Source organism: Rosa chinensis, chromosome 7 (genome assembly GCF_002994745.2).
Source record: "Rosa chinensis cultivar Old Blush chromosome 7, RchiOBHm-V2, whole genome shotgun sequence".
In the NCBI taxonomy this organism is placed as follows: domain Eukaryota; kingdom Viridiplantae; phylum Streptophyta; class Magnoliopsida; order Rosales; family Rosaceae; genus Rosa; species Rosa chinensis.
Window position 1 is genome coordinate 23,023,994 of NC_037094.1, and position 14,227 is coordinate 23,038,220.

General features: G+C 38.0%; 3 protein-coding genes across 4 annotated transcripts; all 3 read left to right on the plus strand.

Moving 5' to 3' along the window:
- Nucleotides 1-2,101: 2,101 nt before the first annotated feature.
- LOC112176916 (CCR4-NOT transcription complex subunit 11) lies at nt 2,102-7,360 on the plus strand. 2 transcript variants are annotated; one of them, XM_024315050.2, is made up of 12 exons: nt 2,102-2,403; nt 2,717-2,827; nt 3,524-3,619; nt 4,137-4,190; nt 4,349-4,494; nt 4,572-4,722; nt 4,806-4,943; nt 6,250-6,321; nt 6,409-6,482; nt 6,605-6,746; nt 6,907-6,985; nt 7,120-7,360. In XM_024315050.2, exons 1-12 carry the CDS (start codon nt 2,242-2,244, stop codon nt 7,215-7,217), a joined length of 1,323 nt encoding a protein of 440 aa, XP_024170818.1. In that variant the 5' UTR covers nt 2,102-2,241; the 3' UTR covers nt 7,218-7,360. The 2 variants fall into 2 exon arrangements, 1 of the variants encoding a protein (XP_024170818.1); XR_002927205.2 differs by lacking the exon at nt 7,120-7,360 and having other exon boundaries at nt 6,616-6,746.
- Nucleotides 7,361-7,880: 520 nt separating this feature from the next.
- LOC112176917 (40S ribosomal protein S16) lies at nt 7,881-8,622 on the plus strand. The gene has a single exon (XM_024315051.2). It carries the CDS (start codon nt 7,954-7,956, stop codon nt 8,395-8,397), a length of 444 nt encoding a protein of 147 aa, XP_024170819.1. The 5' UTR covers nt 7,881-7,953; the 3' UTR covers nt 8,398-8,622.
- A 2,138-nt stretch (nt 8,623-10,760) lies between these two features.
- Nucleotides 10,761-12,890, plus strand: LOC112179842. Its single transcript, XM_024318328.2, has 2 exons — nt 10,761-12,369; nt 12,461-12,890. Exon 1 carries the CDS (start codon nt 10,761-10,763, stop codon nt 12,216-12,218), a length of 1,458 nt encoding a protein of 485 aa, XP_024174096.1. The 3' UTR covers nt 12,219-12,369; nt 12,461-12,890.
- The last annotated feature ends 1,337 nt before the right edge of the window (nt 12,891-14,227 follow it).

Genomic DNA, 14,227 nt, shown 5'->3' on the forward strand with positions numbered 1-14,227 from the left:
CTTATTTTAGTCTTAACCTACATACCAGAATGTGAAACCTTCTCATTTTGGAGCTCTTTTGATGTTCTGATATGTAATGGTTGCATATCATTTGAGGAGAGAATGAAAGTTATTACATCAATTCGATAAGTGAAATTTACTTTGTATGTTTTATCCCAAATTATGATCATTAAAGCATGGTAACTTACGGGCAACAATTCCTAACCATGTGTTACGTATCTCACTTCCACTTCAACATCTTTCCATTTTTCGTCAACATTTGTGCCTTCTCTTCTTCTTTCTCTAAGAAAAAAAAATAAAGAACAACATCTATGCCATTCTTTCCTTCTTCCCTGTCAATCTCAATTCTCCATTGAATAAACAGACAAGGAAGTATGGACTATAAGGTTCTAAGATATTATCTCAACTCTTCTAAAATTATTTTCTTCTCCCTTCCCATTCAAACAAGGATAATACTTGGCTAACCATACCTGGTTAGCCAAAGCTGACCAAATCCAATACTAAGACACACGTGTATGAAGTGTAAATTGAGACTAAAGCAATGAAGAGTAAGAGATAATAACTCCTCAACTCGGCCGATCAAAACAACGACATCACTGACCTTTAACCCGACAACTCTGAGTGACGCGACAGTCTCGAGAATAGAGGCGTCGCTGGTGACGAGGTCCTAGATGATGAGGTAGACTTGGCTGCCTAGTTGGGCTTGAAGTCGCCTTTGATGGTTTTGGTGGTGTCGTAGTCCTTAACCAGAAAAAGGAGAGAACTTTACGAGCTAAAGCTTACCGATTGAGTGATTGACCGAGAGACGACATCGAAGACGAGTTGCTCGGGCTTGGAGTGCGAGTCACGGCCACCCCACTCATTCTCGGCGGCCAATTGAAACGCCGACCACCGTGATCTCCCCCTTCTCTGTAACATGTTACTGGTTTTTTATCGTCTTTTTTCTTTCTCCTATTTTAATCTTCGTCACATAATAATATTCATGATATGTAATAGTCATATATGGGTTCATGTGTTTAGGTTCATCTATAACGTTACCACATTGATTAATAGATACAGGGCCACAAATTGGGTTCTTTTTATGTTATGTAATTGCCCACATTAGTAGAAATTGATATGATCATATGATTCATAACTTCATGAATCATTGAAAAAAAATTGTTGGGTGATCACTTCGAATGTAGTAATGAACGTGAATTTAGTCCAGAAACTAATCTGACCCATTCTTGGAACATAGCCGCAGCCGGTCATGAGGACGTCATGGGAGATGCTGATGCATGTGGTGATGGGGAGGGTGGTGTAAGAGACGTTGCAGATGAGGTCGTAGGGGGTGGAGGAGGGGACAACGACGATTAGGGTTTGAGAGATTTGGCGAAGGAGAGGGGTAGGAGACGACGAGGAGAGGCGGAGGTCAATGCGACCAGGCTCTCATGCTCTTTATGCTTTGGCCTCAGTTTCACTTCCTACACGTGTCATTTTTTTAGTGGATTTGGTTAGCCAAGTATTATCCTTCAAACAACTAATAATTTATTTCAATTAAAGTTGAAAGATTTAGGGTTTGAACATAAGACTCGTGATTGAATTGGTGTGGAGTAAAAGCAAAGCCACTAACCATGATTTCTTCTAAAATCGCTAAGTGTTCTTTACAAGAGCTAGATGGAGCCTTTCCTTTTTTTGTCTGTAGAGAATATAAATGAACATATGGGGAAGAGGAAGAAGAAGAGAAGACACATATGATCAAGAAAATATGAACAACTATTGGACTGGGAGTGAGATACGTTACACATAGTCAAGAAACTAGCCGGACAACTAAGTACAATACTTAATACAGCCTCATTCAAATTTTCGCACTTAATTTCTAGAGTCTTAGGACCATTAGTTCTAAAGTGGATAAACAATTTCATGTAGAGAAAATAAAAAATAAAGATCAAACACACTAGAATGTTTAACAAAATATGTTTCAAAAAAAAAAAAAACTTACCTAGCAATTGGGTTTCGCATGTTAACCCTAGGTCGGTAACCCAACTCGTTAATTTTACCCGATAAGGCTCGAAGCCTCGAACCTTTTTATCTGCGTCACGTGCGATCTTTTTGTTGAGAAATTCCAAAAGAAAAAGGGGGTTGAGCAGTAACCCGTTGAAAAGTGAAACCCAGTTTGGCTCTCTTCTGTGCCGCTCGTCGTCTATAGCTCTCTCGCTCTCTCTCTATCTCTGTGTGTGAAGCTTCGGAATTTAGCTAAAGATGAAGAAGAGGGGGACTCTGGGGTTCGAAGATTCCAAGGCCGTGTTTGGATTGCTCAGAGCAGAGCAACGACCACTCGAAGAGATCGTCTCCGACTTCACCTCTATTTTCTCTCACGCCTTCCATTTCATTCCTTGCTTCTCCCTCTCCCTCCTCTTACAGGTACCTCTATCTCTCTCTCTCTCTCTCTCTCTCTCTCTATCTTATTCTTGAGGAACATTGAAATTCGCGTCTATCCATTTCTCCACACAATTGAACTAAAACCCTAGATCCCTTACTTGCAGAAAATCTGTGTAATTTACTTGGGAAAACAACTAATTGAATTTCTTGATATCTGTATCATGTAATATGATGTACAATTATCAAAACCCAAGAGCCAAGACAATCAATTTTGGATAGTAACTTTCTTGTTGTTTGGAATTTTTTTTTGGTATTAGCTGTTGGATTCTGACTAGTTGGGATGCTGTGCTTTCAGGATAAGAAGATGCTGAGTTCCACCCAACGCTTGATTGCATTTGCTTTACTTCACCAGGCTTATGCTTCCCAGAAACCTTCCGCGAATCCGTTCATAAATTTGATTATAAGTGTAAGCATTGTTTGATGCCGTTCTTGCATTCATAGTTCATTTCATCGTGATTGATTTTAGCTCACAAAGAACCCCAATCATCTTAAAAAAATGTTATTTGAATCGTTTATCATGCTATCAACATCATCCCGAGTCTTGTAATTACTCCTTTAAGGTTAAATTATAATATGACTGATTGAGGATATACTTATTGGACTGTTGGATCATTGTTTCTATATGCTGTGTTGTATGCATTGGCCCCTTTATTTCAGAATAAGTGCTATTTTAACTTGAAATCTAAAAAGAGATCAACCTGGAATAAATCCATTGCAGGTTTCTGTGCACTCTTGATAGTTGATAGTGACCAGAACATTTAATCTTCTTATCTTAAATCACCGGATTAGAGTCAAAATTGAAAAAGTGAATAGGATCTGGTTTATAAATACCCATTGTTTTGTTTTAATCTTGACTAGTTGGATGGTCTATCACCAATTTAAAATAACAGTTAAGCAAATGACACTGCATTCTTTAACATGAAGAAGTTTGAACTTGCTGATAAGTTTGTTGTGAATCCTTTATCCTAAATAAATTTCTGAGTGTCTTCTGTTGGGGCTGGCTACTTATTATTATTTATTATTGTGGGTTGTATGATTTGGCATGTAAATTGCATTCTTGATGTATAATAATTGCATCTCTTTTCTATATGCTGTCTTGCAGGCTGCATGCGATGTTGAAGCTGAAAAATGTGAGAGGGCATTTGTTCTGCAGCTATTACAGTTATCCGGGTCTGATGGCTCTAATAGTGGCAAAGAGGTTCCACATTCTTTGTTTAGCCTTTGAATTATCAAATTATGTTGTTGGTTTAGTTCTATAGAAAACAGCTAATCGATGTATACCTGTTAATTCCCCTGCAAATATGGTTGATTAGTAGTTCTAGGAGTCACTGAGGATACCTTGTAGAGCAGTTCCATGCTTAAATGGACGAAAGCATTATTGAAGGCTTTAGTGCATTGCTATCTCCTTTACATTTTTCTTGTCAGACTTGTTCTTCTGTATCTCTCTGTTTAAAAAGTACTGCTATCCTAAATCCTCTTTTTCTGTAAACCTGTTACGTATACTAACCCACCATAATCACAGGCATAACCGCATAGCATCTCCACTATCTTCCTTGTGTTGTCCTACATAACCTTAAATCATTTATATCGAATCATCCAATTTTGATGTTGTTTGTATGCTTATTGTTGTAAGAAATTATTTTCTTTCTTTCTGTGTCTATTTGTATGCTTCTCTTCAAGGTTACGAATATCTGAAAGAGGTTTCTCCATTGCAGCTTCTTAAACAGTCCGCGGCAGATTACATTAAAAATTTTGATTCTTCGGTGCATGTAAGTGATATATATTTTACAATGCCGTTTGGATTAAAGTTTCTGCTATTTTTCAAGCTACTATGGATACTCATTATATGAGGATTTTATTGTCAAATAAGTGGTGAAATGTGGTCGGTCTCTGCACATAATGGACATTTTTGAATTGTTACTGTCAGGTCTTCCCGCAACAGGAACATCTGCAGCAGCAGTATGCAGATAAAGTCCATCCAGAACCATATAGTTCTCCATTCAAGGATGGTTCTATCAAAAATGTGGTAGCGGACCCTGATGTTCCTTCTGGTTGTGATACCAACTCATCAGAGTATGATCCATGACTATAGCTTATTTATTTCTTTTTTTTGATTATTTCCAATCATGACATCAAGGATTATGTTTCAGGTTTGATCTACAACCCGGAGCAAAACCTAAAGTCGGTTCTGGAGATAAAGACGAGACAGTGCTTGGCTTGCTGTCCAATCTAGCGCTGGAAGGATTAGGTCCTCACTGGAGTAGGCCTTTTCCTCCGAGGCTTCCAGTTCAGGACGATGAAGTAAGACACAAGGGCATTTTTTTTCAGATATATTTGTACAAGCACACTTGTTTACTTGAGTTATAATTGTAAACCCGTTGCAGCTAGTGTGGCTCAACCCAGTTGACAATCATGAACTTTTATGGGATGATGGTATGTGTGTTGATACCAGCAGAGGTGCAGCTGTAAGGGACTTGATTGCTAAAGCTTTGAAGGGACCACTTGTGCCTGCACAACAAGAGGTGCTGATATTTATGATATATATATATATATATATATATATATTTATATGCTATATAATTATATATCCAAGATATGAAATTCTATAAATGGCCATAATATACTTAAGCATGTATACTTCTATGTCACTTCTGATATTGAATTAATTAGTAATTCTGATATTAAGTAGTCGTAATGTGTCTATATCCTTGACTGATGTAAATTTAAAGTTTAGTGGATGGAACATTTTCTGGTTGGTCTTTGTATGGTTTGGACGTGCTTAAGTGAAATAGTATAATATTTGTGAATGGGAAAGTAATTTCAATAGAAAGCTAAGGTAGCAGAGCATATTGATGCCCCATCTTTTTACTCCCTATGTGAGCTGATGTGGAAGACCGAGATACCTTATAAGATTAGCACTGAGATGTTGTTTAACAACAAAGGCCAAGTGTGTACCTCCCACCCTCTTGTTTAAAAATTAGTAACTATCCTCTTTGAGAAGTGGCTGGAAATCCTTGGGAGGAAGATAAAGTAATAAAGATAAATCACCATGACCTAATGTTTTTTATTTGGGCAGTGTTGGGATATTTGAATAAGTATTTAGTTTTTGAGGAATTTCACAAGAATGGGGTTGCCTTATCTCAGCGGGTAGATTTCAGTGGAGTTCAGGGCTTTAGACGTGTAAGTTTAGTCTGAAGTATATATAAGATAGGTTTCTCTTGTGTATCATTAATTGTTAAGAAGCGTTAGTCTTTCTGGAAGTATTAAGACAAAAGTTCTGTGGAAATGTTGTGTATTGACTGTCTTTTGAGTGCTTTGGCTAGAAAGGAGCACTAGAAATTTGGAAAAGAGGTGGAGTAGGAGGTGAAGGAGGAAGTGAAGACAATATGGGCTGCAAAACCTAGAAATTTCCCTCTCTTTATTCTTCATATTGATTGAGGAGCGTAAGTTTGCTTATTAATTGTATCTCTTATGTTAATACTAATGGTTTAGTGCAAAAGGCTGAGAAAGTTGATAATACTTTATTACAGTAATAACAGGAGCTAAATTATCTTTGAAATTGTGAGTCCTGTTGTAGCTGGAGTGATAGTCATGGGTCAGTAGTCACACTTACCCTCTGAAGCAGAGGTCATAAGTTCAAATTCCCCCTTCCCAAAATACTACAGTGGATAAGATAAATCATTAGTGACATAGAATTTGTTGGGAGATTTATTGTCACGTCAAATTTCAAAGAAGAATTAAGAAATTCATGTTACTTCATTTTATATCGTGTTACATCAGTCATTTTGAAGGAAGAGATGACCCAATGCTTGCCCTTTCATTGTCCAGCAAGTCGTGATGGAGTTGACAAATGACCCGAAGCTTGTATATCACTGTGGGCTGACACCAAGAAAGCTACCGGTAAGTGTTGATGATAGCATTACTCTGTCAAACAATGTATGTATGCGTCGATGGACTATTGTATAATTCCATAATTCTTGTTTTCAGGAACTGGTGGAAAATAATCCCCTAATTGCAGTTGAAGTTCTCACCAAGTTGATAAACTCCCCTGAAATTGCAGAGTATGTCTTCAGTTCTGTGATTTATTTCCATCTCTAATTCTGCAGCGATTTTGTTGAAGCCTGCGGGGTTCCTTTATTATCAGGATTTTTGTGCTTTATATACATTTTAATTTTTCTCACAGATATTTTACAGTGCTCGTCAATATGGACATGAGTCTACACTCCATGGAAGTTGTGAACCGGCTTACGACAGCCGTTGAACTTCCTTCTGAGTTCATACACATGTACATAACCAATTGTATATCTTCGTGTGAGAACATCAAGGTACTTGCTCGTGCCTATGGATATTAAACTTTAGTCACTAGTCAAATTCGTTAGTTTGATTTGGTTTTCGCCAAGCTACATAATGTTTGATCCTATCAATATAATGTTTGATGTTTTTTTATATTATGTTCTAACCACTTGGCGTATCTCATCTGCCCAGGACAAGTACATGCAGAACAGACTTGTGAGGCTTGTTTGTGTATTTCTGCAGAGCCTTATCCGAAACAACATTATAAATGGTCAGTGCTCCTTTTTATTAGGGTCATTCAACCATACGTGTAGACATCAGCATATGCATTAAGTGCTCTATTCATGATTACTTACATCTAACAAATGTTAAGTTGCTGACTTTCTTCAACGGTCATATTTGCAGTTAAGGATCTTTTCATTGAAGTTCAAGCTTTTTGCATTGAGTTCTCCCGGATTAGAGAAGCAGCTGCACTCTTTAGGCTGCTAAAATCCTTGGAATGAAGAACTATACTCTTATTTGTCTGTAACTTTTTGTATTGCAAGATTGCTACCGTTTTGCAGTGAGCAATTATCTCTGTATGATTTTTCCTTGTTCTTGTAGATAATCTCTTCATTTAGAGGTCATTTAAATTGTTTCCCCATAATTTTTGATTACCACATAGTTTACTAGGTTCTTGATCTCCTATTAATGAAAAAGAATAAAATTAAAATTCATGATCTTAGTTAACCTGAGCTGAACCCTTGCGTATAATGTAAGCATGACATTGACATGGTATAGATAGACTTCTATTACATCCTTGATAGATCCTTGTGACTTGAGCTCATAGAACTTCTTCGTCACATAATTTTTGCCGATGCATTGTCACACAAATCATCCTTCCTTGATCGGGTAACTCATATATATATATATACAAGCAGAGTCCGACTCACACATTGTAAATCTCCATTTACTTGCACCATCGTTGTTGATTTCTCACCTTAACTGTATATGTAGACGCATATATGTAGACGGTACAGAATCTAGGACCTTTTACACACTGTATATGTAGACGCATGGAGGAACCTTTTGGGCCTCCTTGTAGCAAAAAAAATTGGGCTAAAACTACCCCGCCAGGCCCACATTTTAAAGCCCGCAGTTTAGACCATCGTATAAATATCCTCACTTGCGTTACCGCTTCCTCTACCGCTAGGGTTTTTCTTCACTTCCTCTCCAGAGAGCACAACTGAAACCCTAACAATGGCGGCGGCTGTTCCAGCAAAGGAGTCCGTTCAGTGCTTCGGTCGCAAGAAGACCGCTGTGGCCGTGACCTACTGCAAGCGCGGCCGTGGGCTTATCAAGATCAACGGCTGCCCAATCGAGCTCGTCGAGCCGGAGATCCTCCGATTCAAGGCCTACGAGCCCATCCTCCTCCTCGGACGACACCGTTTCGCCGACGTCGACATGCGGATCCGCGTGAAGGGCGGAGGCCACACTTCTCAGATCTACGCCATCCGTCAGAGCATCGCGAAGGCCCTGGTGGCTTTCTACCAGAAGTACGTGGATGAGCAGAGCAAGAAGGAGATTAAGGACATTCTGGTCAGGTACGACAGGACTCTCCTTGTTGCTGATCCCAGGCGCTGCGAGCCCAAGAAGTTCGGTGGCCGTGGTGCTCGTGCCAGGTTCCAGAAGTCTTACCGTTGATTTTCTGGGGGCATTTTGGGGAAGCCCGCAGGTTTTTGCTATGCTTATGCTTTTAAGCTTTACGTTTTTGGTTTTCGAGAACTTGGATTTGATGCCAATGGAGACTTTGTAGTTGTTTTAGTATGATGGAATTTGAAATGGTACCTTGTTTTTATTGAGTAATGAATGGTTTAGTTAATTTGTTAATGAGTGTTATGGTTTGGAAATGGTAGCCTCTATGCCTGAGGTTGTGTTCATGAGCTCTCGATGGATTGGATTGGTTGTTATGTTGCTCGATTTAGCAAGCTTAGAATGTTTGTGTTGCGTTGCCAATTGTATGGTTACATTGTTTCGATTTTGCATGTATGGAATAGGTTTGTTCTAGGGTTGGTGTCTTTTGCCTGTTAGATTCTTTGGACAATTTTCTGGGTGGTAGGCTACATGTAAATTAATCTTCTCTTTTCTGAAAGATACACTTGTTTTTACAGAATTAAGTTCATCTAGTTAAACAAACAAGTGATATAGTTTCTCGTAAATCTTATCTCCTAAACAAACAGTAATGTGAATTACATTTCTAGTGTGAAGATTTCCCTTTCTATTCGAAAGAGTATATTACAAGTTGTCTCTGTAATCATGCGTTGCCTATAAGCATTAAGTTGACATTCAGTATAGAATATAGATAGAGGATGGTGTTGGTTGACAATGTTAAATTGTTGTTCCCATCTCAGAGGAATAGGAGTGTGCTCGGGAATGTTGATGAGTCAACACCTAGTTCAATTTTTGTTGTAGGAAATGTTGTTTATTTGTTGTCTACTATCCCAAACCCTGGTCTGTTGAATGGTTGAGCCTTTTATTTCACTAGTTTAGGGTTTAGGGTCTAACAAGTTACCATTTCGTCAAATATATTGTTCATATGCCATATTCATTCTGAATCACCGATTCCTATATACCAACTGGACTTCAATTAGGGAATTGGATGTGATTGTAACCAAGGATTAAAATATATGTATCTACATATCTATCAGAATTTTGAAAAAAGGAGATATTAGAAATATCGGGAATATAGGAGAAAATATATCGTTTTTGAAAGAATAATACATATGAATGTCAACTTCATCTACATCTAAAAAGAAACTCTAGGTGGTTGAAAAGTCGCTCGCTGATCTATGAAAATACAATAATCAGACCAAGACATATGCCCTATATAGTACTAATTGTAGTGATGAACATGATAGTTATAGACTATGAAGCATGGATACTTCAAAAATCTGACTATGGTGTATCGTATCTGTATCGGATATGGATACGGGTACGATACGCATTGGGTACGTATCTAGGACCTTCAAAACGTATCATTGACTATATAGCATCAGTTGACAAATTTGATACGTCTTGGATACGGTTTGACAAAATTTTGGATACGTTTTGGGGGTATTTTGGATAATTTCATATCACTTTCAACCCGATACACCCGAAGCCGAGTGCGGCTTCGATCAGATTCAGTTTTCTCTTCATATCAGTTCTCTCTTCGCTTCTTCGCCGCATCCCTTTTTGAGTTTCTGTTCGTTGCTTCTTTGCGAGTTCGCACTTCGCAGCTAGTGGGTATGTTTAGATCGAAAGCTTGAAGCTAGTGGGTATGTTCAGTTCGAAAGATTGAAGCTTTAACATCTGTGGGTTGAAGGCTTGAAGGTTGAAGCCTTGAAGGTCGAGTTCTCTGAAGACTATCTTCGCATCTCTGTTTGTTGCTTGATGGGTTTGTTCTGAATTGAAAGCCTTGAAGGTTGAAGCTCTGTGGGAGTGTGGGTTGAAGGGTTGAAGCTTGAAGATTGGACCAGCAGTTCTCTGAAGACTACTTCGCATCTCTGTTTGTTGCTTGATGGGTATGTTCTGAATTGAAAGCCTTGAAGGTTGAAGCTCTGTGGGAGTGTGGGTTGAAGAGTTGAAGCTTGAAGATTGGACCAGCAGTTCTCTGAAGACTATCTTCGCATCTCTGAAGACTATTAATAGCTCCAGCAGTTCTCTGAAGGGTTGAACCTTCAACTTGTTCTGTCACTTCTGTGGGCTATTATTAAAGGTATGATTTTTGGATCATCTTATATTAATTATAGTGAGTAGGCTAGTAGGTTTGGAATCAATTATGTTTTGGAGTATGAATTATCATTTAATTAAGTCTGTTACATGAATGTTTTGGAATCAGTTACATGAATGTTTAATTAAGTTTGTTACATGAATGCTTTGGAGTATGAATTACGTTTTGGAATCAGTGACATGAATGTTTTGGAGTATGAATTACGTTTTGGAATCATTTACATGAATGTTTAATCAAGTCTTGGCAGCAACCATATATTTATCGTTTTTATTGTTATTCTTACCTGTTTAGGAAGATGAGCGATGCAAATGTAACAGCAACAGATTCATCTACTAATGAGGGTGAACCCAGTGGAAGTGTGGGAGATAATAATAAGGGTTCTCCTTTGTGGAAATTTGTTACGGTCCTTGTTCAACCTAAGAAAGGTGAAGGAGGCAATTGTACATTCAAGTGTCATTTTTGCAATGGTACTTTCCATGGATCACATTATAGAGTGAGGTTGCATCTTCTCAAGATTAGTGGCAAAGGGATTAGAATATGTAGGTCAATCCCGGACGAGAAGAAAAGAGAGGTTGAAGGCTTGGTAGAAGCTTATGAGACCGGTAAAAAGAGAGGACAACCTAGACTAGTTCCTCTCCCTTCATCAAGCATTGAAGGTTCTTCAAGTGGAAGTACATATGGGCTAGATTTAATGGATGAAGTAGTGGAGGTTCCAAAGAAGAGGAAGGGAGTAAGTGGACCGCTTGAAAAGGCGTTCAATAACAATGCTAGAGAACAATTGGATTGTGAAATAGCAAGAATGTTTTATACCGGTGGTTTGTCATTCAACCTTGCCAAGAATCCACACTATATTCGTTCTTATAATCGGGCTGCTTCTTGTCCAATTCCTGGTTATCGGCCACCTGGTTATAATGCTTTGAGAACCACTCTTCTACACAAAGAAAGGATGCACATTGAGAAGATGTTGGAACCGATTAAGCTCTCATGGCAACAAAAGGGTGTTAGTGTGTGTAGTGATGGGTGGTCCGATTCTCAAAGAAGACCACTTATCAATGTTATGGCAGCTTGTGAATCTGGACCTATGTTTTTGAGAGCAGTGAACTGTGAAGGGGATTTGAAAGACAGGTTCTTCATTTCTGACTTGCTCATTGATAGTATTTTGGAGATTGGTCCACAACATGTTGTCCAGGTAATCACTGATAATGCTAGCAATTGCAAAGCTGCTGGAGCTATTATTAATGCTAGATTTCCACACATATTTTGGACTCCATGTGTTGTGCATACACTAAACCTTGCTTTGAAGAACATATGCACACCAAGTTCCATTACTTCTAATAAGGTTGCTTATGATGCATGTAATTGGATTTCACAAGTTGCTGAGGATGTGTGGTTCATAAAGAATTTCATTATGAACCATGGTATGAGGTTGGCTATGTTTAATGAGCACTCCCACTTGAAGGTGTTATCCATTGCTGATACACGCTTTGCATCCATTGTTGTGATGCTTAAGAGATTTAGGAAGATCAAGCAATCTCTAGAACGGATGGTGATAAGTGATCAATGGGAAGCTTATAGAGATGATGATGTGACAAAAGCAAGGGCCGTGAAAGACATGATATTAGATGATGATGCTTGGGCAAAGATTGATTACATACTTGCCTTCACATTACCCATCTATGAGATGCTTAGGAGGCTAGGAGTGATACGGATGAGCCATGTCTTCACAAGGTTTATGAGTGGTGGGATGCTATGATTGAGCAAGTAAAGGCCGCTATCTATAAACAAGAAGGCAAAGAACATGAAGAGCCTTCGGAATTTTATGATGTGGTGTACACGATTTTGCTAGCAAGATGGACCAAGAGTTCCTCACCTCTTCATTGCATGGCACATTCATTGAATCCAAGGTAAATTTGAACTATTTATTTGAGATTGAGTTTAGATTTTTACTTCCAACTACAAATTGTTAATTTTTTGTTATATATATGGACCTTGTAGATATTATAGCATGGAATATCTTCATGGAGCTCCTAATCGTCTTCCTCCACATCAAGATAGTGAGATTTCTAAGGAAAGAAAAGAATGTCTTAAGAAATACTATGCTAATGAAGAGGAAAGACGAAGTGTGAATGAGGAGTTTGCCTCTTTTTCGGCATGCTTGGATGAATTTGCAAGTAGTGATTCTATCAATGATAGAGGTAAGATGCCACCAATGAAATGGTGGGTTGTCCATGGATCTAGTACACCAAATCTCCAAAGGTTAGCTTTAAAGCTACTAGGACAACCTTGTTCCTCCTCATGTTGTGAAAGAAATTGGAGCACCTACAAGTTTATTCACTCTTTGAGGAGGAATAGGATTACACCACAAAGAGCCGAAGATTTGGTGTTTGTGCATAATAATCTTCGGCTTTTATCAAGGAGAACTCCACAATACAAATGTGGAGAGATGTGGGATATTGGAGGGGATGATTTTGACTCAATGGATACGGTTAATGGAGGCATTCTTGAGGTTGCCAACCTCTCTCTTGATGAACCGGAATTGGAGGGTGTAATCTTTGATGATGAGGATGAAGTTGATTGAAGTTGTGCAAGTTTTGGAAGCTTGTTTGTGCTTGAACTTAGTTTTAATTTATGTTGCTTGAACTATTTGTTAAGTAATTTGATCCTTTGACTTATGTTTTGTTTGATTGTTTGAATATTATGTCTTTCAATTGCTTGTTTCATTGCAATTCCATCATTTTATATGCAATATTCATCAAATATATTTATTAACACCATATATATATATATATATATATATATTTTACATATTATTTTATAAATATGTCCAAAACGTATCGTATCCTGTTTTTTTGAAAAAAAATGTATCCACGTATCGTATCGTATCTCACCCCGTACCCCGTACCCGTGTCAGTGCATCATAGGTTATAGATCTCTCTAGAGCTGCCGACTGTTTCTCTAATAAGGGGATAATAAGGATGAGTCTAACTGGATGATTGATTATGTACTTTTTCATATTTATTATATTCATAAGCGTTATAGTCAAATTGATTATTGTCTTCGTGAGATTCACTTGAGGTCCCACTGCGTTCTGTGCTTAAACGGATAGAGTTAAAACTTAAGGCAATTGAATAAACATTAGATTGGGTACTTTGATCATCAGTTGCACCTCTAATCCTTCTCCCATATCGGGGTTTCTCTTGAGCACCATGACCAGCTGTTTTAGCTCTGTGGTCTTCATCTTGGGTGGCATGATCAAAATTATCTTAACAGGTAAATTGGTTTAATCCTCTACACAGAAAATCGTCCATATTCATATCTTTCACCTCCACCACCATCTTCATTGTCACCATAACTATGAGGGGTTGCTATACCACACCACGCATCATCACTATCTGAATTATCTCCTAGGTTTTTAACAATTTCTTCAGATAAAACCCTCTCTACATTGATTCCAGCATTAGTTGCAGTTTCTACATATTTGCATTTATAGAATTATTGTGTCTTTTCTATTTTTTTATATATATCAGATTTTACATATACTTCTTCACTTTATTGGGGATATATTCTAAAATTCTTCACTTTATCGGAGATATATTCCAAATATCTAATATATCGGGGATATTTGATGATGTCGGAGAAATTTCGGGGGAAACGGTAGAAGATAAGATATCAACCTCTTAAAAGATATCGGCCCTCTAAAAGAAAGATATTGGGGGATATATTGGAAATATCGCAGATATTTCAATCATTGATTGTAACAGG

Excerpts from the sequence above, each read along its gene's own strand:
- LOC112176916 (XM_024315050.2), top strand. The coding sequence starts at position 2,242 with ATGAAGAAGAGGGGGACTCTGGGGTTCGAAGATTCCAAGGCCGTGTTT. Across the intron at positions 2,828-3,523 it reads TCATAAATTTGATTATAAGT|GCTGCATGCGATGTTGAAGC; the intron begins GTAAGCATTGTT and ends GCTGTCTTGCAG. Across the intron at positions 6,483-6,604 it reads AACTCCCCTGAAATTGCAGA|ATATTTTACAGTGCTCGTCA; the intron begins GTATGTCTTCAG and ends TTTTTCTCACAG.
- LOC112176917 (XM_024315051.2), top strand. The coding sequence starts at position 7,954 with ATGGCGGCGGCTGTTCCAGCAAAGGAGTCCGTTCAGTGCTTCGGTCGC.
- LOC112179842 (XM_024318328.2), top strand. The coding sequence starts at position 10,761 with ATGAGCGATGCAAATGTAACAGCAACAGATTCATCTACTAATGAGGGT.